Source organism: Gorilla gorilla, chromosome 1 (genome assembly GCF_029281585.2).
Source record: "Gorilla gorilla gorilla isolate KB3781 chromosome 1, NHGRI_mGorGor1-v2.1_pri, whole genome shotgun sequence".
Classification (NCBI taxonomy): Eukaryota; Metazoa; Chordata; class Mammalia; order Primates; family Hominidae; genus Gorilla; species Gorilla gorilla.
Genome location: NC_073224.2, coordinates 234,732,179 through 234,758,387, shown reverse-complemented (window position 1 = coordinate 234,758,387; position 26,209 = coordinate 234,732,179). Strand labels below are relative to the sequence as shown.

The 26,209-nt window shown below is 54.0% G+C and overlaps 1 protein-coding gene across 13 annotated transcripts in view; it reads right to left on the bottom strand.

Annotated features, from left to right (window-relative positions):
• NPHP4 (nephrocystin 4) overlaps positions 1–26,209 on the bottom strand; it is a 133,717-nt gene that overhangs the window by 8,675 nt on the left and 98,833 nt on the right. For all 13 annotated transcript variants that reach the window (XM_055382918.2, XM_055382899.2, XM_063703253.1 and 10 more), the window contains 7 exons: positions 18,596–18,756; positions 15,009–15,189; positions 8,382–8,507; positions 5,455–5,660; positions 3,237–3,463; positions 2,834–3,020; positions 1,628–1,711 (listed from right to left, as the gene is read on the bottom strand). In XM_055382918.2, coding sequence (XP_055238893.2) covers positions 1,628–1,711; positions 2,834–3,020; positions 3,237–3,463; positions 5,455–5,660; positions 8,382–8,507; positions 15,009–15,189; positions 18,596–18,756 — 1,172 coding nt within the window. The remainder of the gene's footprint in view (positions 1–1,627; positions 1,712–2,833; positions 3,021–3,236; positions 3,464–5,454; positions 5,661–8,381; positions 8,508–15,008; positions 15,190–18,595; positions 18,757–26,209) is intronic.

Here is a 26,209-nt window from a genome sequence, read left to right as displayed (position 1 = left end):
CGAGTGAGGGAGACACGGGTGATAGCATCAGGCCATCAGCACCTGAGCACGGTGACAGCCAGCATGGCCTCTGTGGGTGGCCTTCATGGACAACGTGGTCTGCCCACTGAGCAACTCCAGAGGCGGAGCACCCCAGGACAGCGGGTCCTGATCCAAACGCACCAGCGGTAGAAAGGCCCGTGGTTACAGCCCCAGCAGACGATGCCGAGGTCTGCGTTGACTGGGGGCAGCGACGACAGCATGCAGTCATGATAAAAAGAAAAGTCCTTATCAGTCAGAGATACACACTGCAGTAATTATGGGTAAACTAACATAGTGTCTAGGATTTCCCTTCAAACTCCAAATTCATGTGAAGAGATCATATTTCTGACGTAAAGATTATTTTAAGGTGAAAACACCTGAAATCTTACCTGAACTTCCCTTATCTGACTAGTGCACAGCCTCCTGAAAATGCAGCTGCCATTAACCCCCTATGTGAAAGTGTAAGTGAAAGCATCCTGCAAATTCCAGGAAGGTCACAGACTGGCCATGCTCACAGCATAAAGAGACAACAGAATGTCCCCACCTTCCCACGGGGGCCCTGGCCCTCGCCCCCTTTGTGCTACATTGGCACAGAAACCTCGACCTCTGGGCATTTGGCAAGCTACTCACTTCCCAATGCTGCCACGGGCTCACGACGGTAAGGCCCGTCTTTGCTCCTGTCCCTCTGTCTATGGTCATCCACCTGCAGCCCTTGCCATTCAGACCTAAGCTAGCAGAGGAAAACCTTCCTCCCAACAGTTTTGGCAACAGGATGTGATGGCTGGGACTTCCCACTCATGCAAGGAAAAAGCGTTAACCTAGAGCACTCAGTAAAGATCAGATACATTCCTTAGATCAAGGCAAAGCTGTGGCTGCACACTTAAATAAAATAAAGCAAGTTTTCACTGGTGATGGGGCCCGGTGGACACAGAGGGCCAGGCTGCAACCACAGTGAGACCCGGGCCACGGGAACCCCACAGCCTCACAGGACTGCGCTGAACTCTGAATTCTGTCCTCCAGGCAATGTGTAAGAAAGACCAAAGCTTTTTAATTTTGTTTTTCACTTCCCAACTACTACAAAAGGCATGTTTCTACCGAATAAAAAACAACCTTCAGAAACTGCCATAAAGCAGCAGTGTCTCAAGCTCCTCCTGAGAATGTCTCAGCCAGCTGTTGAGAAGCAGGTGCCTTACTACACGGCCTTCGCTTAGCAAGGGACGTAACCAAGGACTACATCTTATTTCCAGGAAGAACCACATCACACACTCACACACCAGGGAATGCTCTGCGTGAGGCTCAAGGAGTGGCCGCAGGCTGTGGCAGCCACCACGGGAACTGCGGCTTCACACCCGGAGAGCCCTGGGCTGTGAGAAGGCGGCCACCAAGAAGGCATTTCCGACCAGATACCATGCAGGCTGTGCCAGCGCCCAGACGGAGCTGCCCTGCCCAGCGAGGACACGGAAAAGGCCATTCCCAGGCCCACGCCACCCCTGCCCTGATCTGGCCCCAGCCCTCCCCTCCAGGAGGGGAGAGAAGGACACAAGGGTCAGGCCCTGGGAATACCCAGGAAGCCCCGAGATCAGTTTGTCCTCTGTTGCCCCTTTACCTTGGCGTGTTTAGTGGGCACTGCGCTGGACTTCCAAGGTGACACGGCGTCCACGCCCTTCTCGTTGCTCAACCCAGGAGAGGCCTGCAGGAACCGAACAGCACAAGCAGGTCAGGAAGCAACACCATTAGGCGACCAGCACCTGTGCTTAGAGACACCACTGCCACCCAGCTGGGAGCCACCAGCCTCCTCTCACACTGACTCTCCAGGCAGCAACCATCACCAACCGGCCTCACTGTGCCAGAGAAGGCTGAGGCTGCCAGGAACAAAGGGAACAGCAGATCCCAGGTGGGAACCCGGCTCTGCCTGAAGCCAAAGGTCTGAGGTCCCACCTGCAGTCCTCACAGCCCATCCCAAGAGCCAGCATGGCATCCTGTGAGTGAGCCTCTAGGGACATCTCAAGTCCACCTTAAGCAATGACCACCACCCTAGAGAGCTGACCCCAAAAGGTCAAAAGCTGAAACACACACTCCACACCCCATGCCGGCCTCACACACCCGGGCATGACACACCCCCTGCAGGCACACCTCACACACCACCCCCTGCACACAAGTGCACACCTGCACACACACCTCACATACTCCCTGCACACACACAACTGCACGCCTGCACACACCTCACACACTCCCTGCACATCTCACACAGACCCCTAAACGCACAACTCCTGCACGCGTGCCTCACACACACCCTGCATACATGCCTCCTGCACACACACCTCACATATCCCCCCTGCACACACATCTCACATACACCCTGCGCACATACCTCTTGCACATATACCCGCTGCACGCATGCTCCCTGCACACATGCTCGCCGCACACATGCCTGCAAAGCTGCATCTTGCATAGAGCAGACAGTGCTGCAGTCGGAAGGGACCAAACAACATTAACTGGAAAGAAGATGCTAGAAAATGTCAATCCATTAGATTCACTGGGCTTTAAGAAGCCCTTCCAACCAACTTAGTAAAGAAAATTAGGAGGAGATGGTCCAGCTCGACACCCATCAGGCTGGAAAAGAGAAGGGGCTGGTTGCCACTCGCAGTGTACATGCCAGGGCTCCTGTTGAGCACCAAGGGGAGTGGGTGGCAGCCCCAAGGCTAGTCTGTCTGCACAAGCAAGGGAGGGACACTGGTGGAGACTGGAAGCATTCTCAATTTCCCACCATCGTCAGCCAAATGCAACTTCCCCATGTGCCTGACACCCGCACCTGCACCATGGCCAGCTGCCCTGCAGAGAAGCTCTGGAACTTGAAGGGGACGTGGGCGGTCTCGTGGGGGCGCAGGTAGAGCTGGGGGGCCAGGCTGCCGCGCAGGTGGAACATGGCCTCCTCCACCGGTGTGTGCAGGCCAGCAGCACCCTTGAAGTCCCTCCACTCCTGACTGTCCACGATGACGCTGGGGGAGGCAGTGTCCAGGCGTCAGGGCAGTTCTTCCCAGGAAGACCCACAGGAGGCTGCGGTCCCACCCACCGAGAGCGGTGCTCAGAGGAGTGGGAGAGAGAAGTCAAATCGCCCTGGCTCTCGGGCAGAATTCGAGCCAGCTCAGCAGGGGTGCCGGCTGCACCCGACACAGATCTGGGCTGGGGCAGGACGGGCACCGCCGAGACCTCACCTGAGCTCGGGGTTGTCGATCTCCACGGTCACCGTGTGCTGTGTGTTGTGGGGGTTCTTAAGCACAAACTCAAAGAACTCGGCGACCCCCAGCGTGGCGTGGAGCGTGTGCTCCGTGGTGATGGCCAGGCTCAGCAGGCTGGTGATGCTCTCGGCCTTCGTGCGTTCCCGGTAGGCGGCGATGACCTGTAGGTCCCGCAAGTGCTGTGTGCGGACGCTCTGCTGCGCCTGCAGACAAGAGGACATGGGCGGACAGGGTCCCAGGCACACTCTCCTCCACAAGAGGCTATTTCTGGCTGCCCACCACCCGCGATCTCAGAACAGGACATTTCTCCACAAGCATCGCCACCACCACCCCCTTCCTTGACCATGTGGTCTGGGTGGAACTGGCCGGCCCCGCCCAGGCATGGATCTCAGGCAGTGCTGGACAGAGATCTGCTGGCTGTGTCCCCGACACGGAGGTACACATAGCACCCCTGCCTACTCCTGAGAGACTCTTCACAGACACGAGTCTGGCCCCCCGCACGGTGGAGAATTAGAAGTTTCAAACAAGAGAAAAGAATGGCCTCAAAACTATGGTGACAGGCCTCACCAGCCAGGTCCCCAACACAATGTCGGGAGCCCTGCCTGGGCCCAGCGTCCACAGGAGAGGACATGCCCCTGGCCTGCTGAGTCTCAGTCACACCGGGTCAGAGTCCGGGCAAGCAGCACGCTGCCTCAGCAAGGCTCAGCCACCCCCTTGCTCTGATGCCACAGGGACTCGAGGGGCTTGGCCAGCACACATGGGTTCTACAGGTTGGAGACTGGCCTGTTTTTCTTGTGGGCCTTACAAGAAAAAGCGAGGCCCACTAGAGGCTGCCTTGCAAGGTCTCAGGCCTGGAAGGGGCCACCCCCATGCCGAGGAGTCAGCCAGCCTGCAGCTACTCCAAGAAGCTGCTGCGGCCGGGCGCTGGGAACCTTCTATCTAACACAGAGGAGGCTGAGGCATCAGAGAGATGGGCTGACTTCAATGCTTTCAGGATTTAACTCAAAAGGTGAGGACAAAATTTGATTTCTGGCTTAAATGACTTTGGACATTCACTTTCCAACATCCAAGGCTCTGGCTGCTCCTTTGCAGGGGGATCGGAGCTGGCCTTTCACACTTGGGGCCTCCATCAGAATTTCATCCTCAGAGCTTTTCAGGAGTGGAACCTCTGACACGCTGTGCTGGACGATGGGGCCAGACATGAGTTAGGATGAGAAACAGGGCTAGGGCTGAGAGTGGCTCCTCAATTCCAAGCTTACGCTGACAGAGCTAAGGTTATCCAGGCTAGGGGCCTCCAGAGGCCACAGCTTCAAGCCCTGCCAGCTGGGAGGGAGGGAGGAAGGGAGTGAGGGAGCTGGGGTGGGTGTCCTGAGGCCTGGGAGGAGGCCCCAATCATGCCCTGGCCCTGCCCTGGCCTCCCTCTAGTCCCTCCCTCCTCCCTGACCACTGAGCCCACCAGTCCTGTGGGGTCAGACCAGGCCTCCTCACCCCGTGTCTTCTCACCATGCCTCTTCCTCGCCCCATCAGACTGAACTGAGCCTAGGGAGGGACCGAGGCATCTGCATCCACCTTTGAGCACCAACGCCTTGCTGGCAGGGAGGCTGAGTGGTGGCCCTGCTGAGTTTACTGTCAGGAAAAGGGCCACCTCTGTTCAGACCCCGGCCTGCCTACATGCAAGAGGGAATCTCAGGAGATCTTTCTCAAGGCCCCTGTGGTTCCCGACTTCTATGAACCCAGGAGGTACAACCATTCTCACCTCCCATTTCTTAGTAGCAAAATATTAAAAGTTCTATTTAGACTTTCAGCCAAAAGGGGGAATTTTTCTAGCCAGAATGATTACATTGACAACCCAGGATATGTCAGTTGTTCACAGCTCTGGTCCCCAGACCTGGGAGAGCCTCAGAATCACCTGCAAAGCTTTCTTCAAACCCAGGCTCCAGGGGTCCTGCCCACACCAATCAGTATCAGAATCTCCAGGGGTGACGCCTAAGAACTGGCTTTTATTAAAAGCTCTCCAGATAATTCTCACTTAAAGATTTCCCCTGGTGGCTGAAAAAGTCCGATTTTCTTATATTCTGTCCCCAGGACTTGGGAGGAAGGTAAGAGAGAATCATGTGGGAGGCAGGGAGAGAAGTGCACAGTGACTCAGTCTGCATGGAGATCCCAGGACAGTGACAGCTGAACAAACCCTCACCAACACACTCGTCCCGCGCCGGCCCAACTCTCCCCCGGCCTCCTGCAGGCGCACAGACCTCATCCGCTCCAGCTTACGCCTGCGGGTGGCATCTGACTCACGGCTGACGTCCTGGGGCCCCTTGCCCTGCCGGGCATGGGTCAGTAGCATGGCAGCCAGCTCACTGTCCACGTCCGCCAGCTTCTGTGCTTGCACCACGTGTTTTCCTGCGAAAGGGTCAGAGCGCGAGTCAGGTAGATGTGCAGTGTCTGCCTTCCAGGAGCAGACACCAGGGCAGGCCTCCCAGGACCACCTATATAGGGAGGGAGCTCAAGAGTGCAGCTCATGCTTTTTGCAGCTCCAATCTGCAGAGTTCTGAGATCCAGATAAAGATGATAACTTTATACCCTGGTTTCCACAGCATCCCCTCCTTTCCTCAGCCTTCAAATTAAAAGCAATTCTGACGCTGGCCCTTAGATCCAACGCTGTCAACACACCACCAGGGGGTTTTCTAGGGAAGAAGGCCACGTTCTAGAAGCCCACGCTTTCGGGATCTTAAAGGGCCCACTAATGCCTTCACCCAGGGCTGCCGGCCTCAGCCCCTCGGATCAGGAATGGGGGTAAGGGGTTGTCCCCTTGGCAGGAGGCCTTCAGCGAGTGGGGGGCAGGCGATGAAGCTCAGAGCAGGCCTGGCCCCCAGGCTCCTGCTCTCAACTCCATCCCAGCTGCCCCTGGACTGCCTGGCCCCCAGGACAGCCCGCCTCCTCTGGGGTGGCCCTACTCAAACCAGGGACACACAATGACTCATTTAGCAAACCAACAGAAGCTGAACAGGGTCAAGCACTGGCAGGCAAAGGCTCAGCCACTACTGGATGGGCCAGGCCCTTCCTTCCGACACAGAGCAGGGGCTTGGGGTGTCAGGTGGGGCTGTGCTGGGTGACCAGGCCACGCCAAAGGCTGACACATGAGGTTCCCAGAAAATCGCTCAGCCCGGCACAAGCAGGGCAGCTGAGAGGCGCCCCAGCTTAGGGCCTGGGTCCTTCCTCACTCTCTGGCACCAGCAGAAACTTCCCACAGGAAACCAACGCCAGCCCGAGCTCTCCCAGCCTGGTTCCACTTGTATGGGGCATGGGCACCCCCTGCAGAAGCCTCCACACGGTGGACAGCAACGTGACCCTCGACTCCTTCTCACAAGGAAACAGTGCCACTGTCAGGTCCCTCACCACCATCCAATTTTAACTCCGGCAAACTGCTTTGCAGATGCCCCGAGTGGCTCTTACAAGTCTCCGGCACAGGCCTGGTCTGAGCTACCTGCAGCCACGGCTGTGAGTGGAGGGACCTGGGGCCTGGGCAGGTGGGGGTTTATCATGAGCTCAAGTTTTCAGATTGCATCACCCCAACAAATACCTCTCGTGGTCCCAATGAAACCAGAAAGAAAGTTACAGAGTGACCGTGAAACTGCACTTGGGGTGAGGCACGAAGCACTGAGAACCTTCTTAAAATTTCGTGCAACTTGCTAATTGCAGAGCCTTGCCTCATGGGTGAGACATGTGCTTTTAAGGGACACCTCCTGTCCTGGTCCTGAGCAAAACAGGGTCTGGAGGATCACTGACCTCAGGGCCTCTGATTGTCTCAGCAAGGCCTTCTGGGTTCCTGCTCCCTGACAGCTGAGCTCCTGACCTGCTGCGCCTGGAGGCAGGGTTTTATCAATAACCTCAGCCTGGCTCCTGGAGCTCAGGGACTTCTCTCTATGGAGCTGGCTCTCCATCGTACTCTAGGTGGTCTGTGGGACCACCTGAGGATGAAGGGCACTGACCCCAGGGCAGGGAATCCAGATTCTAAGCCAAGTTCACCCCTTAGCCACGGCACTGGCCAAGTCACCTGACCTCTCTTCGTCTCAGTTTCTTCAAAATTACAATGAGGAAGCTGGCCCAGAACAACAGACTGTATCTGCCTGGATCATGAATCCCTTTGAGCCCCTCATGTCTGCTCCCAGGGAGAACATACAAGTTTACCCAGAGTTTCAGGGGCCTTGTGGGATCCTGGAAGCCTTGCAAGAGGGAACCCAACGGCCCCTCCCACCTCTAACGGCCCCTCCCACCTCTAACAAGCCACTGCTCCAAGGCCCAGCAACACACGAAAGCGCACGGCAGCTGTGAATTCACACAGATGATCTGCAACCTCTGGGGAAAATGCTCCTTAAAGAGCACTTCCCACTTGTAATTCAAATGACAAGTACTTTATACTCAGGTCTGTGAGGCCTTACATTTTAAGGGGATAGAAAAACTTCAGAGCCTCCCTGCTGTGAAACACATTTTCACCAAACCCAGGTCTTCCTCTCAAAACCAGGTCTTTCTTTCCCAAGCTCCATAATTGGCTTCTTTCTTCTGTTCACAACATAGGGGACTTCAACTTGTTTTGAAAATCAGTCTATGTTCATCCTGACCTTCTCTCCATTTCTCCTTCCCTTGCAGATGAGCAGCCAACCAGACACAAATGCCACTGGCAGGGTTCCCACTTCTCCAAACAGCACAGTCGCCTGCAGAGCCCAGCCTAGAGCACCAGGGTGTGATCAATGTGGTGGCTCGGTGGGGCCTGTGGGTCCACAGGGGCATCTAGCCAGGACACCGAGCTGCACATGGACAGGACAGTCCTGCCCTAGACGCAGATGGGCATTAACGGCACCACGAATGGTGCACACACACACACACACACACACACGCACACACGCACACATGCAGCCTTCCACCTCTCACACGCCATTCATGACCCACCCACACATGGACAGCACAGTCCCGTCCTAGACGCAGAGGGGCACTAACAGCACCACAAATGGTGCACACACACACACACACACGCACACATGCATGCACACACACACGCGGTCTTCCACCTCTCACCCACCACTCACGACCCACCCACACATGGGCCCAACAGTGTCAACTCACGCCTTGAGCTTCCAGTCGTGAGGAGGCTGCCTCCAGAGAAGCGGCTGGCTCCATCGTTTGAGATGACCCGAGATCTGGACGGTGGCAATGTGCTACAACCTCTCACTTTCTGTTCACACGGGTGACCTACATGAAAAACATCCCAACATAAGACACGAACCCCAAATGAGAATCTGATGAAACAGATCAACCCACCACATAAGTGGTTGTGGCTTTCAAATGGCCCATCTACACCCTGACACGCTAAGGCCCCACCGCCTCTGTTTTGAATGTTTTGCAATTGAGAGACAGGTGGGAGCTCGTTCTGCTGCGAACTTTCAGCTAGGTCTTCATTCTCCTGCCGTGTCAGTGGCAGCCTCCGTTTCCTGGTGATGAATGAAAGCATGTGGCACTCACAGTTTGCTGCACATGGATTCTTACTTCTGGATCTCTGGGTCGCAAGGTCGCAATGTCTGTCTCCACACACACCCAGGGTGAAAGAGCCCCCATAAACTGGAGCCTTCACCAGAGTTGTGTTCATAACAGAAGGCTTTGGCAAGCAAGTGGTGTGGCCTCGGGACAAGCGTGTCTCACGGCCGGCGGGTGTGGCACCCTGCAAACTTGCAACTTGCAAACCTGAGTGTCCTGGGGGAAGCCGTGCTTGCCCATGGCACACTCTCCTGCAAGGATGGGACCCACAACCTCGGTGTGGCCTTTACCTCCCCAAGGGGCGAGGCAGAGCACCGCCTACGAAGCTGTGTCCCAAAATGAACCACCCAGGGTGCGCACAAAATGCTTGTGCCATCAATTTCCTTAATTCCGAGGAGGCAGTGTTGAGTGCCCTCGGGCCTGGGATGTCCTCACCATTTTCCCGGGAGCTGTTAAAAACGGGAACCCCTTCCCCTGGGCTTCCTGCCTCTCTGCATCCCTTCGCTCCTGCCTACCCTCAGCCCCAGGGGAGGGAGGGACTTCCACACTGGCCAGGTCCCTCCTCGGCTGCAGCAGATCCACCTGCTGCGCCAGGTTCCTTCCCCTCTTGCCCGTCAGAAGCTGCTGTTTTCAAGGACGAGCCCAGTGCTGGGAGCACGCCCACGCGCAGGCACCTGTGGAGGTGAGCCATATCCTCCATCCAACCCAGGTTCTCCTGGTGACAAAACCAGAGCTGGCTGACGGAGGTGTCTCTCTAGAATGGTTCTGAGCTGAGGCTGGAAAGGGAGTGCCCATCCTACCAAGGGAGCCAGGCAGGTCTCCGAGCTGCTCTACCTGAGTTCAGCCCCTCTACATCCCAGGGAACAGCGCCTGGATTTTGGAAAGGACCTGAAAGCCAGATACTGAATCGCAGCTGGCGACACCAAAGACATCGGCAGGACAGCAGACCAGCCCCCAAAAAGGGCTGTTGAGGGCAAAGGCCCCGATGTGGTGGTAGAGAGAGGCTAGATTTAGAAATCACAGACTGCCTGGAATCAATCTCTAGAAAACTTCTAGAAGAGCTTCACTTCACAGACAGATGGAAAGCTGGTGACGCAGCAGCGAACAGTCCCTGCTGCCCTCAAAGAACTCACATTCTCCTAATTCTTAAGTTCCTTTGGTCATCTTGAGTGCTCTCTCCGGATCTCAGTCCAAGCCAGGCTGGTCTTCCTGCCACCTCCTACAGACGAGCTGTTCTTGGTCATCTGTCCCTGCTTCAGTCTTTGTAAGCTCTTTCAAAACTGAAGCTCCAAAAGCAACTATGGCAAAGGCACTGGCACGTTGGCCGCCTCCTACCGTCTGCGCACGAGCACAAATGCAGAATTCCCTGGCTCAGCGCCGTCCCTGGAGGCAGCTTGAAAGCTCACTCTGGGCAGCTGTGGGGTCAAGCCGCCTGCTCACCTGTGCTGAGAATTCGGCCCTCAAGGCCAGGTTCTGACGGCCACGCTCACAGCCGTCACCACGAAGGATGGGAAGGCTGGCTGCCTCCTCCCACGCCCTAGGTGGCAACCAGAAAGGCCAGTGGCGCACTTACCCAGCCATCTCTCAGTGGCGCGCTTACCCAGCCATCTCTCAGTGGCGCGCTTACCCAGCCATCTCTCGGTGGCGCGCTTACCCAGCCATCTCTCGGTGGTGCGCTTACCCAGCCATCTCTCGGTGGCGCGCTTACCCAGCCATCTCTCGGTGACGCGCTTACCCAGCCATCTCTTTCCAGGGCAATTAATTTCGTTCTTGCCAATGTCCCAGTAGCTGACACCCCCCGCCTCCTGTTCCTTTTCCTTGACCTCAACGTCAGCACCGTGCTGTGCAGCAGGACAGCCGTGCTGACTTCCCCCTCGGCCCAGGTCCCTGCTACATCCCCACAAAGACGCAGCCTCCATGTCGCCCACATGCCCTACACTGTGCTTCTGCCTTCGGGCTACCAACCACCTCCTGGCACCTGCAGCGTCCACTCAGTCCTCACTCCAAGCCAGCTTCCTGGGAACGAGCACCTAGAACAAGGGCTATTTCGGTCTTCTCCCTGTTGCTCTCAGACCCTCCCTCCTGTCCTGCCCGCCATGGCCACCTCTGCTCCCACATGCTTCGCAGGGGTCTCCAGCTTCCCCTCAAGTTAAAGCCCGCACCCTCCCAGTGGAGGCTGCAGAGCCTCTGCCCAAACACCCTCCTCTCGCCTGCCAGGAATCCGTTTTTGGCCCTGACAACTCGTGGTCACAGGATCAAGATCCTCGTCCCTAAGAAAGGAACCCAGATCAGCGCTCCTTCACGGGAACAGATGTTCACGCCCCATGATGGGCTGTATCTTCTGAAGCCCAGGAAGAACAGGGCTCCAGGTGAGAAGGGCACTCAGGCTTCTTATCAACACTTTCATCACTCTCTCCACCACGGCGCCAGGTTCAAGGGCGAAAACCACTACAAAGAAGCCACGATCAGGGTCCTCAAAGACTTCCCAGATTCATGTGGGAAAACGGCAGACAAACAAGCAGGCTGGGGCGAGGAAGGGATGGCAGCCTGAACCAGCCCAGCCTGCCTGCGCCAGGGCCAGAGCTGCGGGCACCAGCACTGATGTTCACACTCCAGGCCACGCTGCCCTCCACATGACAAGGAGAAAGTGCCACCGATGTTCACGCTCCGGGCCACGCTGCCCTCCACATGATGAGGAGAAAGTGCCACCGATGTTCACGCTCCGGGCCACGCTGCCCTCCACATGATGGGGAGAAAGTGCCACCAGCCCCAAAGCCTCAGTTTCCCACTCACAAGCTCAGAGTTGTCCTGGCTTCTTGCTGTGTGTTTCTTCCCACGGGAATTCACAGCAGGGGCAGCAGCTCACGGGCTGGCAGTCCTGGCAAGCTCTCTGTCACGTCCCGAGGACCTGCTCCAAGAAGGAGGGGCCTCCCAGGCACCCAGCACCTCCATTCACTGTGGGCTGCAGTGGGTTCATCCTACACCCAGCACCTCCATTCACTGTGGGCTGCAGTGGGTTCATCCTACACCCGGGGCAGCCCAGAATGCTCCATAGCTTTCTCGACCACCTTCATCTGATAGCAAATGGTTCCCTGAATCATAGACGAGACCTCTGGTCCACCCACATCTGACTGAAGTGGGCACCAGTCTATTTTAAGCCTGTACTATGCACCACCCTGAGAAGTACTAAGAGACCAAGGAGAGTGTGGCAAGGCCAACTGGGTCCGGACAGCTCCTGTGGCAGGCGACCAGCATTCTTGGAGCTCAGCCTCACAGGACACCTAATGATGACAATGGCTGCAGCGGGTGCGACCAGCAGGAAACGGAACCCTGCTGGGCTTCATGACCGTTCCCTCTTACTATATTTATACTTAGAGCACATGGGAAAATAAACCAGGTAAGCTGAATTTACACTTGCATGCTCACTCAAGAAGGGTACAAGCGGCAAAGGCACTGCATTTCATCAGGGCACAACTTGGATGTTAAATTAGTGCAGGCTTTCTTCCCCTTCCGTGAAACAGGTTACACCCACACCAACACGTTTGCTGCAGGGGCGGGAATTCCCTCCAAACACACAGGGCTCCCGATGCAGCCCTGCAGCTGGACCAAAGCCCGCCACCGCCAACCGTGTGACCCCACAGCCTGGCCATCTGTCAGAACCCATCACCACCCAGTTCTCCTAAGATGTCCCGTGAGAACACAGACGCTTGGCCTGTGGGGCCATCTGTCCTGACGCCTGCCTCCCCCAGGAAAGGTCACAGAACACAAGTAACACACAAGCTCCCAGCCAAACCCGTCCTACCCCACAACCAAGATCACTGCCCAAGCTCCCAGCCGAGCCCCCATCCTACTCGACAACCAAGATCACTGCCCAAGCTCCCAGCTGAGCCCCCGTCCTACTCCACAACCAAGATCACTGCCCAAGCTCCCAGCTGAGCCCCTGTCCTACTCCACAACCAAGATCACTGCCCAAGCTCCCAGCCAAGCCCCCGTCCTACCCCACAACCAAGATCACTGCCCAAGCTCCCAGCCGAGCCCCCGTCCTACTCCACAACCAAGATCACTGCCCAAGCTCCCAGCCGAGCCCCCGTCCTACTCCACAACCAAGATCACTGCCCAAGCTCCCAGCCCAACCCCCGTCCTACCCCACAACCAAGATCATTGCCCAAGCTCCCAGCCAAGCCCCGTCCTACTCCACAACCAAGATCACTGCCCAAGCTCCCAGCCGAACCCCTGTCCTACTCCACAACCAAGATCACTGCCCAAGCTCCCAGAAAAACCCCCGTCCTACTCTACAACCAAGATCACTGCCCAAGCTCCCAGCCGAGCCCGTCCTACGCCGCAACCAAGATCACTGGGATCAAAGAAAGCAATCTGGTGCTTGCTGTCCCTGGACGACAAAAGCTGACCGAAAGACAGTGCAAAAGAGGCTGCCAAGGAAATCAGCTGCGTGAAGCAGCCACCAAGCATGAGGGCAGTCCTCTCCCCGTCATCAGAGTCCCAGGGCCCTGGGCCCAGCTGGCAGACACCCATGTCCCCAGCCATGGCACAGGTTTCCTTGCATGGCCTCAGACAGGAACATGCACTGTGAATGCAGCCAGCCCAGAGCAGAATCCAGGCCGAGGCCGAGGCTCAGGCTCTGTCCCGCTCAGTCACCCTGCAGGCTTCCATGGCCAGCACCCACGCTGCTGGCAGAGAGACGCCTACTGTACCACAGAATAGCCAGTTTTATGAAGAAAGAAAAGCCATAACACCTTCTTTTCCAAAAAACGCAGAATTGACGGAGGAGAGCCAGGCTCGCTGCACTGATGTGCAGAGTGCTGCGGGTGGCATTTGTCCTTCGTGAAAACCTCTCCCTCTCCCGTCAGCGCCGGAGTCGCCCAGGCTGGCTATCTCAGCCTCCCCTTCCTATGAGCTTATCTCTCTCTTGCAGGCAAAGTATGAAAACGACAATTGGAGATAACATATAATGGAGGCAATCTTTCTTCTGAAGATAAGATTTTAAAACCTGGAGTCACTGCACATTTGGTGGCTGGAGAATTAAATATAAAAACAACTGACTCGGTCTCAGAGCAGAACCCTTCTTGCAACTCCCTTAGTTGCATGAGCCTTTGAATAATGCCTGCTCCTCACATGTGGCTCATTTATTTCTCCAGAACCTAATTGAGTTTTGCCGTGTCCATATTGTCTATTTACCAGACCGCCTCGGATGTACATTCGTAAACAGGCAGGCAGAGCCTCCAAGTCGACTTAACGAGCTGTGCACTCGAGTCCCTCCGCCAGGCCCCCCGCCAACCTCTGCGCTGCCAGCGCTGGATGGATGTGGCCCATGGGGCTCTGGGGTTTACAATCAGGCTGGGTTCTAAGGAGTGGAAAATTCCCTAATAAAATAGCAGAGAAGTCTGAATCTCACGCAGACAGACACAGCTTCAGAAACATCACACGGCTTAGTTTTATTGTGCTTTCAATTCTGCCCTGAAAAATCCCAAACGTTCCAGAGGACCCTCGGGAGGTTCAGTGAGCTTGTCACTGGCCCTACAGGGTCCCATGTTGGCCCTCTGCCCTGAGGTGCGCACAGGCAGGCACCCAGCCTTGTGTCCCTTGACATCCCATCAGCAGCCCCTATCCCAGCAGAGGCCTCAGTCGAAGCCCCTGGAACGTCCCAGGTGGGACCCTCCTGAGCCACCCAACCCACCTGTCCCACCCACCACAGTCCTGGACGTGGAGTGAAGTCCAGGGCTTTGCTCAGGCCCTCTAACAAGCAATCCCGGGGCACCATTTTCTATAAAGTCACGGTGCTGGGCCGAGAAGAAATGCGCCTCTCCACTCTCCTCCTCCCGGGCTGCAGGGAAGTTAGGAACACTTCCCTCGTCTGTCCTCCATCATGAGGCACAGGGAAGTCTCTCCTGGAACCCGGTCACTGTATTTGAGGACTGTCCCGGAGATCCTCCAGGGATAGCAACAAACAACAACATGCAGGAGAGCCCGAGATGACTGATGACCTCTAACCCCAATCAGAAATTCAGAATGCAAACAACTGGGTCCAGGACAGACTCAGCGGCCAAGGACACAGGCTCCATGGCCAAGCTGGTGAGAATTCTCCCGGTTTCCTCCCGGGCCCACAAAGCCCATGATGTGGCCCCTGCCCGAGGGAGCCCACACTCTACCAGAGGGGTTGGGCGGCCGCTGGAGAAATGGCACAAGGCTGGGGACTCTTACCCACATTGGCCAAAGTCAGGTGCAGCCGGCCCTTCACCACCAAGTGGACGCCGATGGGCTTGACGCGGCCAAACCCCAGCATGTCTCCACTCACCACCATGTTGTCCTGCTCGTATTCAGTTGCCACAACCTCAAGCTCGTGGGAGGCCTGCACAGCCGGCCGGCCTTGGCGGAGGAGATGCTGCAGAAGAGAAAAGCGTGTTCAGAGGCTGGAGCCGGCCCTGGGCTGCTTCCACCAGCCCTGCAGGTGGAGGCTGCTCCCCAGCCCACCAGGAAAGCCACTGTGGGCGGGAGGGGGTGTGCACAGGACAAGACCCTGCACCAAGCTGGGGGGTGAGGGGGTGGCGAGCCAGGCGCCAACCTCTTAAAGCAGGACTCCTTATTACTGGGGTCTTTTTCACAAAGGCTTAAGTAAAGTATGACTGGATTTACCCACTGAATAAATACCACCGGGCCCTGGGAAGGCATAAGTGGGTCTGGCAGCTGCCCTGGAAGATCCTCCCCTCCACAGGAAGCAAGAGCAGGAAAGAGGGCAGCCAAGCAACACAAAGGACTCTTAGCCAAGCGTGTCTGGGACAGTGAGGAATCCAGGACGGAAACCCCAATGGGACTCCAGGAGGAAGACAGGCCATGCACAGAGAGGGCAGGGGAGGCAGAGAAGGCCGGGGAGGCAGGCCAGGCCAAGGGCACAGGGTACAGGGTAGAATGCCTCCCCCGTTTCCCTGGGCCAGGAAGCATGGCTGGGGTAGGGGCCTGTGGGGCCCAGGGAGGGGCCATGGGGCACGAGGGGCCCGCCGGGAGCCCTGGGCTGGGGTTTGGCCCGGCTCTGCATGCCAGGCCAAGGCTGCTCGGGGCAGGGTGGGAGCAGGAAGCCTCAGACCCAGCAGGGCCTCAGCAGGACTTTCCTGACCACGGGCTCTTCTGCTGATCAGATTCCACGGCTCAGTACTCTGCCCGAACGCCAAAGCTGTGAGGCATGTGGGGGATGACGACGGCCTCACGGCTGTGCCCCAAGCGTGGCTGGGACACTCTTCCCCATGTGCCCTCTCTGCTCTGGTGCTTCCTCTCACATAAGGAGCAGTGTGGGAGCAGATGAGGTTCCAGATTTTGTAATTCTCCAGTTTCTACAGCAACAAAAGTGCCTGTCTCTGGGAGTGAGACGCCAGACCTGACCCTTCCCTTGTGGGTCTGGGGGCTTCCGGTCACCGCAGACCCTGCTCGCTTTGCCACACTCGTCTACACTGCATATGATCACTGCATAGACATCGATGATTCCGGAACCTCAGTCACTGGGAGACTGAGAAGATATGAGAAGTCTCCTTTAGAGAACGGCCAACAAATACAAGAAACCATGTCAGCTTCTCCAAGAGGCAAGGAAATGCGAATGAAAACAAGGCACCATTTTCCTCCCAAATCATTATCAAAATGGCCAATGGCGACTGGTTTAAAGGCTGACGCACTGTGAAGCCAAGGGCATGGGACGCAGTGCCCTCTATCTTCAGGAAGTGCAGGCCTGGCTGAGCCTTCGGGCCAAACCCCCATCTGGCTCTGCACGCCTGGAGCCCTCACGTTGGCACCATCAGAATTCTACTTCCGGGAACATGTCATTAGGGAGAAGAGGATGGTAAAGAGCACAAGCCCCAGAGACAGAACTAGGCTAAGACTCTGCCCTGATTATCATCAGTGTGACCCTGGGCCTCTGTTTTCTCCACCAGAAACGAGGATAAAAACAGAACTGCCCCAGGGCTGGGCTAGGGGTCACACTGAAGGCAGCACAGGAGTCGTCCGTCCCTGGAGGAAACTCTTCTCATCACCGTAGCAACGTGTTACGGCCAGCACCCCCAGGAAATCAACTAGAAGATGGGGGTAAAATTGAACTTCAAGAAGTCCACAGCAGTGATTAGCAGAAGGAAAAGCCACTGTAGTGACCCGCAACAGGAAGAGCTCAAACAAGATGAAAGCTGGCCCCGCCTGCAGAAAGTAAGTCCACCAAAGGCTAACCGGAGCAACCTAACTCTCCCAGGATCTGGAGTCCAGAGGATTCTCTCTGATCATCTCAGTTTTTCATGTTTTCTACCTAAGTTTTAAAGTTACAAGATTTTATTTTAGAAAAGTGAAGCTTTAAATTTAATTTATTCAAGTCTATGTCAACAAGCATAACGGCACTTGTTTAAGGGGCTCTTCCTGTAGGGGGAGATCAAATGGCTTCCGTCTCCAGGTGGGACAGCAAAGAGGGGGCACAAGGCTCGGCTGGGCACGACAGGGGAGCCACTGCCACCCCACACGTGCCCAGCAGGACCCGGCTCTGCCTCCCACACCGCCTGCCTCCTTTATGCCTCCCCACCATGCAGAGCCTGCTGGGGCTGAGGCCTGTGCTAGAGATGCTGTGGTGTCGACACCCAGTCCTGCCCTGGGGACATCAAAGCCAGCATGGGAGATGGACAAGCAAGGGCCACGATGACCCTGTGGGGCCCATGCCATGACCCCAACAGGAACAGACGCCCAGGGTGAGGCATGAGAAGAGCAGCCAAGCCCTGCGGAGTCCCTGCCACCTGCAGACCCCACCCTGAACGTTCTGTGCACAGCCCACCACCCTGGGGGGCATCCCCCTCCTCTAGAAGTCACAGGGAGCAGGGATGGAGCCTGGATCAGTCGGTCACACGGGGAGCCAAGAGCAGACCATGCCTCAGAGGAAGAGCAGCTGGAAAAACTCCCACACCCCCACATCCCCCCACCCCGAGAGCACAGCACAGCTGAAGGAGCAGAGGAGCCGTGCTTCTCAGGGGTCAGCAGCTGGAGAGGACAAGGCTAAGACAGGAAGCCCCGGGGGTTCAGCCGTGTCAGGAATCCAGGAGGAAAGCAGCTATGCGGCACTCAAGAAAAGTGGGGAAATCTCAGAGACTCAGGGGCTGCAATAATGACGCCACATCCTCTCCCAGCTCCGTCCCGTGGCCTGAGAGAAGTCTCAGGACACCATGGTAGCGTGTGAAACTGGCCCCAGTCCTTGGCCCAAGAGTTGTCATGGGGTCCCCTTCATACAATAGAGAAGGCTTGGGAAGAATTCCAGGGAAGACGAGTGAAAGAATCCATGGATTTAGGTTTTAGTATACAAGGAGAATGGAAAAGGACAATTAGTAAAAGAGATTCTAATTTTCATCAGAATGAGAAAAGCACAACACGTCACTGATCTTAGGAATCAGGTCACACTGCACACCCCAGTCATTCGCGTATCCATTCATTCATCCTCAACCCACCTCGGATGCACCTGCCCTCACCACATTCACCACATGGGAGGAGATGAAGTGACACTGCCTGGTAGGTCAGTTTGCAGGAGAAATAGATAACTGAGTTTGATCTTAAGAGTTTCTTGAGCAAACAACTAGCATTATAGAATTCAGACAGTGAAAAATCTTTTCCTTTCAAGAAACAGAGAATGCAGCACTATTTTTAATGAGTGAACAAAGAAGGTCAAACAAGTCCTGTGCGGGACAGCGCCCGCTCCTTCCAAGCAGACAGACGCTGGAAGCGTGACTCGTCCCGTGAGGGACGCAGCACCCACTGTGCCTGTCCTTCCGGAGAGCCGCTACCTTCATCTGGACGGCAGCAGATCCGATGAGCAGCAGGGAGTCTCCGTCCCAGACGTCAATCTGCAGGGTCTGCACGGCCAGGTAGCAGGCGAAGCTGCGCCGCTCACCTGGCTTCAGGAACCCAGGGCCCACCATGTACCTCAGCTGGAAGCCAGGAGACCCTGTCAAAGAGGCACCAAAGGAGGCCAAAAGTAATTGGAGTCATTCATCATCTTTACACTTGGAAGAGATTTCAGCTCTGGTCATGATTACTAATTTCTGCTTCTGTCATAGCTACAGTTAATAAACACATTAATCAAAAACATCATAAAATATTCAAATTAACAGAATGAAGAGTCATGTTCAGAAGACTACATTTCTTTCGCATAGAAACAATAAACTCCTCCCAAAATAAGATTTATGGTTTCACCAAGTCCTTGTAACAGCCTATGATGGATGGGAACAAATGTCCTTATGAGGCTGGCTGGGGAGTTTATTATTCTGGGCGTGTAGAATTTAAGAAAAAATGTAGTCTACATCTGCTGTCAAAACTGGCATGTTCACACACACAGGCAGAGCTCAAACCGAGATCAGGCTTAGAAATGATGTGTGGGACACCCAGCAGCCCCTCTCCTGGCCCTAAAGCAGGACGGCACCTGCCCCGTGCGTATCCCAGGCTCCTCCCGTGCGGTCTGCCCTGGTCATCAGGCTAAGAGATGGGAACTGGACTGCGGCCCCTGCCTTCATCTTCTTGAAGTGACATTATCATTAATTCTAAATTGACAAAAATGCAATTCAAACCATCCTTAGTTAAAATTCGAGGAACAGCAATGGTGAGAAGCATTTCAAAACAACATTATTTCTCTTTCTATCAATAATGGTGACGATTCCCACAGCCCCCAACGAGCAGAGGAAGGAGCGAAGGTTTACTCAGCACCTCCAGTGCCAGGCCCCAAGCCAGGCTGAAATTTGGCCACAGGTCCTCTCCACCCAGGCTCCAGCCCCACAGGATGACCACAGACCACATTCCATCTGCGTTTCTCAAGACCAGAGGACAAGGAGTAAGCACAATGTGTCCAGACAGGGGACCTAGGGGGAGTGAAGAGTGCAGGGCCCAGGGTGGGCCCCAAGGGGGTGGAGCAAGGACCCACTGCTCAGGCCTGGCGCTGGCCACAGCAGGAGCTCACGGGGGCATCTTGGGGCAGAAAGGCAAATAAGGAATCTGGAGGAAGACCAAGGAGGAGCTGGTGATTAACATCACGCAAGGGCAGGCATGTCCCCACTGTGGCACCTCAGAGGTGACCAGCCACACAGCCCCCACCCCTGCCTGGACTGTGGCATCTAGTGAGAGCTCCCAGCATGAGCGACGCATAAGATGGGTGATTTCTGCATTTCCAACTGAGGTACCGGGATCATCCCACTGGGGCTTGTCGGACAGTGGGTGAGAGTTGGGAGGCTGGTCAGAGGAGCCTAGACCAGGATGGCCCCGTGCCTAGCATGCTCCCGCCCCCCTCTCCAGGAGCTCTCAGCATGCTGTCAGCTCTGGGATCAGTGTCTCCCTGTTTTGAAACCCAGAGCTCCTTAAGGGTGGGGCCCTGCTTGTCCAGTTCTCCCAGCACTACCCTGTGCAGGGCCTCCCACATGGTGGGGGCGTAGTTATTTGTTTGCTGAGTAAGTGAATTAATGGTGGCACTGAAAGGCCCTGGCAGTGCTGGGGTATAGTGGTGACAGAATGGGGGCCGGTCCAGCGGGGCACTGGAAGGAGCTCCCCAGGAGACAAGACAGAGGGTCCCATTGGGTCGAGCTGTGTTTGGGACACGCGTACTCTCCCCACTGCAGCCTCAGACCTCTCCCCTCCCTGTCCAGCTGAGACAAGTGGCTCCTCCGTGGCCACCCCTGAGGTCCAAGCTCCCCACAGTCCACCCTGTGTCATTTCCATCCCACTCAGAAGTCCAGGAAGCTGGCCTACAACTGAACTAAGAAGACTCCCAGGGGCAGTGGCCCTGTCCTCCCCAAGCCCACCTCCTGCACCCCCTTCACAAACACCGCGCCCCAGCCTGGATGGAATCCTCACTGCTTCTGGGGTTGAGGAAACAGAAAACACAGTAATGGTAGAAACTAACCACTCTCCATTCAAAGGCAGATCCAGGCAACGACGAATGAGTGACAATCTAGAAGAGCAGAGTGGCCAACTCCCATGGTAGCAGGGGTGCGGGGTGCAGGGATCGACCTTAACGCAGCACCCCAGTGACAGAAAAAACAACTTTTCAAGTGTATTTGGAACATTAATAAAAACTAACCATGTATTAGGCCACCATGGGGACCAGCCCCACAGGGTCGGTGGGTCTCTCCCCGTGTGCGGCAACGAGAGAGTGCAGAAATAAAGACACAAGACAAAGAGATAAAGAAAAGACAGCTGGGCCCGGGGGACCACTACCACCAACGCGCAGAGACCAGTAGTGGCCCCGAATGTCTGGCTGCGCTGTTATTTATTGGATACAAAGCAAAAGGGGCAGGGTAAAGAGTGTGAGTCATCTCCAATGATAGGTAAGGTCACGTGGGTCACGTGTCCACTGGACAGGGGGCCCTTCCCTGCCTGGCAGCCCAGGCAGAGAGAGAGAGGAGACAAAGAGAAAGACAGCTTACACCATTATTTCTGCATATCAGAGACTTTTAGTACTTTCACTAATTTTGCTCCTGCTAGCTAGAAGGCAGAGCCAGGTGTACAGGATGGAACGTGAAGGCGGACTAGGAGCATGACCACTGAAGCACAGCATCACAGGGAGACGGTTAGGCCTCCGGATAACTGCAGGCGAGCCTGACTGATGTCAGGCCCTCCACAAGAGGTGGAGGAGCAGAGTCTTCTCTAAACTCCCCCGGGGAAAGGGAGACTCCCTTTCCCGGTCTGCTAAGTAGCGGGTATTGTTCCTTGACACTTTTCACTACCACTAGACCACGGTCCGCCTGGCAACGGGCGTCTTCCCAGACGCTGGCGTTACCTCTAGATCAAGGAGCCCTCTGGTGGCCCTGTCTGGGCATAACAGAAGGCTCGCACTCTTGTCTTCTGGTCACTTCTCACTGTGTCCCCTCAGCTCCTATCTCTGTATGGCCTGGTTTTTCCTAGGTTATGACTGTAGGGTGAGGATTATTATAATATTGGAATAAAGAGTAATTGCTACAAACTAATGATTAATGATATTCATATATAAACACATCTAAGATCTATATCTGGTATAACTATTCTTGTTTTATATTTTATTATACTGGAACAGCTCATGTCCTCGTTCTCTTGCCTCGGCACCTGGGTGGCTTGCCACCCACATGCCACAAAAAACTGCACTCCATAAAGTAGAAATATTACAAATAATATTCTCTTAACATAATGCAATAAACTAGAAATTAATATGCCAGCCTGAGCAACATGGTGAAACCCTATCTCTACAAAAAACACAAAAACTGCCCAGGCATAGTGGTGCATGTCTGTAGCCCCAGCTACTCATGAGACTGAGGCCCATCACTTGAACCCAGGAGGTGGAGGTTGCAGTAAGCTGAGATCATGCCACCGCATTCCAGCCTGGGCTACAGAGCAAGACCCAGTCTCAAAAAAAAAAAAAAAAGGTAAAATTTTTTAAGAAACAAATTTGCAACTTACTCATAAATAACTTTCTGTCAAAGGGAAAACACAATCAAAAAAGATTTTCTGGAAACAATAATAATAATGAAAATACTACTTATCAATATCAACAATCATAAGGCAGTAATCACAGGAAAATTCATAGCCTTGAATCCTGGTATATCCACACAAACAAAAGAATTAAGATAAATGAATTAAGCAGCTCAAAAAAAAAAATAGGAAGATAGTAAAGAATACCAAAAATCAAGGAGAAATGAGGGGACAGTAAAGATAAACACAAAATTTAATCAATTAGAAAACAAAATAATAGCAAAACCCATATGACATAAATTTTAAAATTCTTCAGAAAGACACACAGTAGAAATGAACGGATGGAAAGGCAGCCTTGTCTTGGACTGTCATCTCCTCGCTCTTGTGGCACTATTCACAATAGAAAAGACTTGGAACCAACCCAAATGTCCATCAATGATAGAATGGATTAAGAAGATGTAGCACATACACCCCAGGGATTACTGTGCAGCCATAAAAAAGGATGAGTTCACGTCCTTTGCAGGGACATGGATGAAGCTGGAAACCATCATTCTCAGCAAACTACCGCAAGGACAGAAACCAAACACTGCATGTTCTCACTCATAGGTGGGAATTGAACAAAGAGAACACATGGACACAGGAAGGGGAACATCACACACCGGGGCCTGTCGTGGGGTGGGGGAAGGGGGGAGGGATAGCATTAGGAGATATATCTAATGTAAATAAGGAGTTAATGGGTGCAGCACACCAACATGGCACATGTATACAAATGTAACAAACCTGCACGTTGTGCACGTGTACCCTAGGATTTAAAGTATAATTTAAAAAAAAATACAAAAATTAGCTGGGCATGGTGGCAGGTGCCTGTAGTCCCAGCTACTCAGGAGGCTGAGGCAGGAGAATCACTTGAACCTGGGAGGTGGAGGCTGCAGTTTGCCAAGATCGCGCCACTGCACTCCAGCTTGGGCAACAGAGTAAGACTTCGTTTCAAACAGAAACAAAACAAAACACAACAAAAAAACTGCATTAAGATGGACTTCACATCTATGGGACTGTAAAAATACCACCTGTTAACGCCCCATTTTGACGGTGAGCAGGAGGAAACCAGCAGCCCCACGGATTGCCAGTGGCCCCGGGCGGCGGCACCCGACAGAGGGTGTGGGGCAGTGTCTGTCAACACCACTGAAGCCTGTGATTCCATAATCCCCTTTCCAGAACCAGAAAGAACCAAGGTTACTGATTAGTAACCTTGCTGAGATAGCGAAATACTAGAAATGACGCAAACGTCTATTAGGAGACCGGCTGAATAAAGAGCAGCACAACCACCCCACAGAGCATGATGCGGCTACCGTAGAAACGGGCACAGGCGACATCTATGCAGCCCACAGAGCATGACGCAGCTACCGTAGAGACGGGCACAGGTAACCTCTGTGCAGCCCACAGAGCATGACGCAGCTACCGTAGAGACGGGCACAGGTGACGTCTGCGCAGCCCACAGAGCATGACGCAGCTACCGTAGAGATGGGCACAGGCGACGTCTGAGCAGCCAAACTTGGGCCATGACGTTAACTGAAAAAAGCAGGGAGCAGAAGAGTGTATCTGGTACGTTACCACTGAATTAGAAAACAGGGAAAATAAAATGTAAATGTTTGCTTATTTTTGAAAAAACAAATCAGTAAAAACACTGGAAGGGTCAGCCAGAAACGAAAAGTCTGGTTACTGTTAGGAGGCTGGGCAGGGGGAGGAGCCCGCAGGGATGAGGGGAGCAGGGAGGCCCGAGCACACACCGGGCTACGGTGTTCAACTTTCAACCATGTAAATAGTCCAAAAATATTAAAAAGGAAAGCAAACATAAAAGTGAAAACAAATTAAAATAAATGAATCATACTGAATATCAAACTGGAGCTAAGAATTATTTTGAGGGCTTTTGGTCACACTAAACCAATTCTGAACCCTCGGTGGGACAGAGGCCAAAAGGAGCTGCGAAGAATCTGACTTCAGCAGGACATGCACTGTTGACATTAAGTCAACAATTAATATCAGCAGTGTCATTGTGAAAATGCATTCTATATGTTGTTAGGCAAGATAAATAAGTAAATACATGATGAGAAACCACGATTTTCTGTGTAAGACACATACAAATAATAGAAGGAAATTTATGAGAAAAATTCTAAATCTGACTTAGGAAGATCAACATGAACTCACGTTTTACATTTTCCCAGCTCTTCCTGGTGAAAGGTTTTGAAGCAAGAAGACCCAGAATCAAAGCACCCCATATCCTGATCTCTGAAATGTCATCCCTATTCAGGCAGACCAGGCTCCTCAGAGAAACAGGTCCTGGCTGGCGGCAGGGAGAGCACAAGATGAGCCTGGAACCGGCACTGCTCCAGAAAGCAGGACGCGCTCAAAGTCCAATCAGAGCCGGTGAAAGGCCGGAAGGGCTCCCGGAATAATAATGAGTGCAACCCCGTGCATCGATGAAGATGCAGGAGACCACAGCCACGCTCCAAAGACAAAGCAAAACAGCCGGACACCTAACACTGGGATCCCACTACTGGGCTAACTATTCCACTGACTTCTCACTCTGAAAACTGGCAATTAAAGGGAAAGAATTAAACCTTTGTCCTGTCTTTGTGGAGCACGTATATGTAGTTCATCGCTTGTCAGTAGGGAAAGTTCTTTTTTAACAAAGAATGTGAGCTAATAAAGGCAGAGCAGACCAAACGATAGAATTAGACAAATTACCATTTCAAAAACACCAATTAAATAACTGACGCAAGCAAAGCTCAGCCCAGGGTGTTAAAACAAGAGGTGGAAGGTTGCTGGGGACCAGATATTTGCATGAAGCCAAAAAATGTCACCAAGAATTCTTCAGTCAGTTCAAAGGGAAAAACTCTCTTTCTACAGGAGAAACCTGGGGGTGGGCACCTTAACCAAGCAACCGAATCAGCGTCGTAACAATGAGATAGTCTGACATTCGCGCCTCCTGAGGTGGTGGGCTGTGAAGCACACAGCACTGACAATGAAGTGTTCATGCTGAGATCCAGAATCAAACAGCTTTCAGCCCTCACTCCCGGCGTTCAAGAACTACGGGGGATAAAGCAACAAGTTCAACAACATGAAGAAGCAACCAGGTAAGCCCGGAACACGGGACGTTCTGCAAGACAGCTCACTTGGTCTCTCCTGAAAGCCAGTGTCACTGGAAAAGAATGCAGGCGACTATGAGATTAAAGTGATAATTACAAATACAATACAGGAAACCGGGCTGGATCCCAGATCAAAAAAATACACATGGGGGACAAATGGGGAAATGGTACTATGAAATTTGTGTTATCTTAAATGTGATACTAGAATTGCACATATATAAAAGGGTACCTTATTTTTAAGAGATGCACGTTGCTTCTTTAGAGGTAGAGTGTTACCATGCATGTCTACAACTTACTTTCAAATAATTCAAGATAAACAGTTAAGCAACGTTCCAAAACATGGCGCGGTTTCTGCAGGTGGGGACATATGGGATTAGGGCTCTCGCAGAAGGCCCGGGAAAGAGGAGATCCACTAAGGAAGAGACGGCGAGGCTGTGCCAGGTGGCCCGGAGCAGGACTGGAGGCTGGTCTGATGGAGATGCCTCTCGGCTGGGACAGCCCAGGGAGAGGAAATGGACCGCGTTCTTCGGAAGAACAGATGCTCTTGGCTGATCCAAAATTCAATTACTTCAGCTCTCACACTGAGGAGGGCCCCCACAAGACAAAAACACCAGGAGGAACATGTTAGGAAGCAAAAGGCCAGGACAGGAGCAAAGAAAACAAAAAGGGTTGAAGGCACCAAGCCCAGGGCCAAGGAGGGAACCAACACACGCAGGGGAGACCACGCCCTCGGCAGAGCCCCCCGAAAAGTGCAGGAAGAAGAGGTGATGAGAAGAAAGGCCACTCACAGCTCCAAACACCCAAACACGGAGAAAACCACTCTCG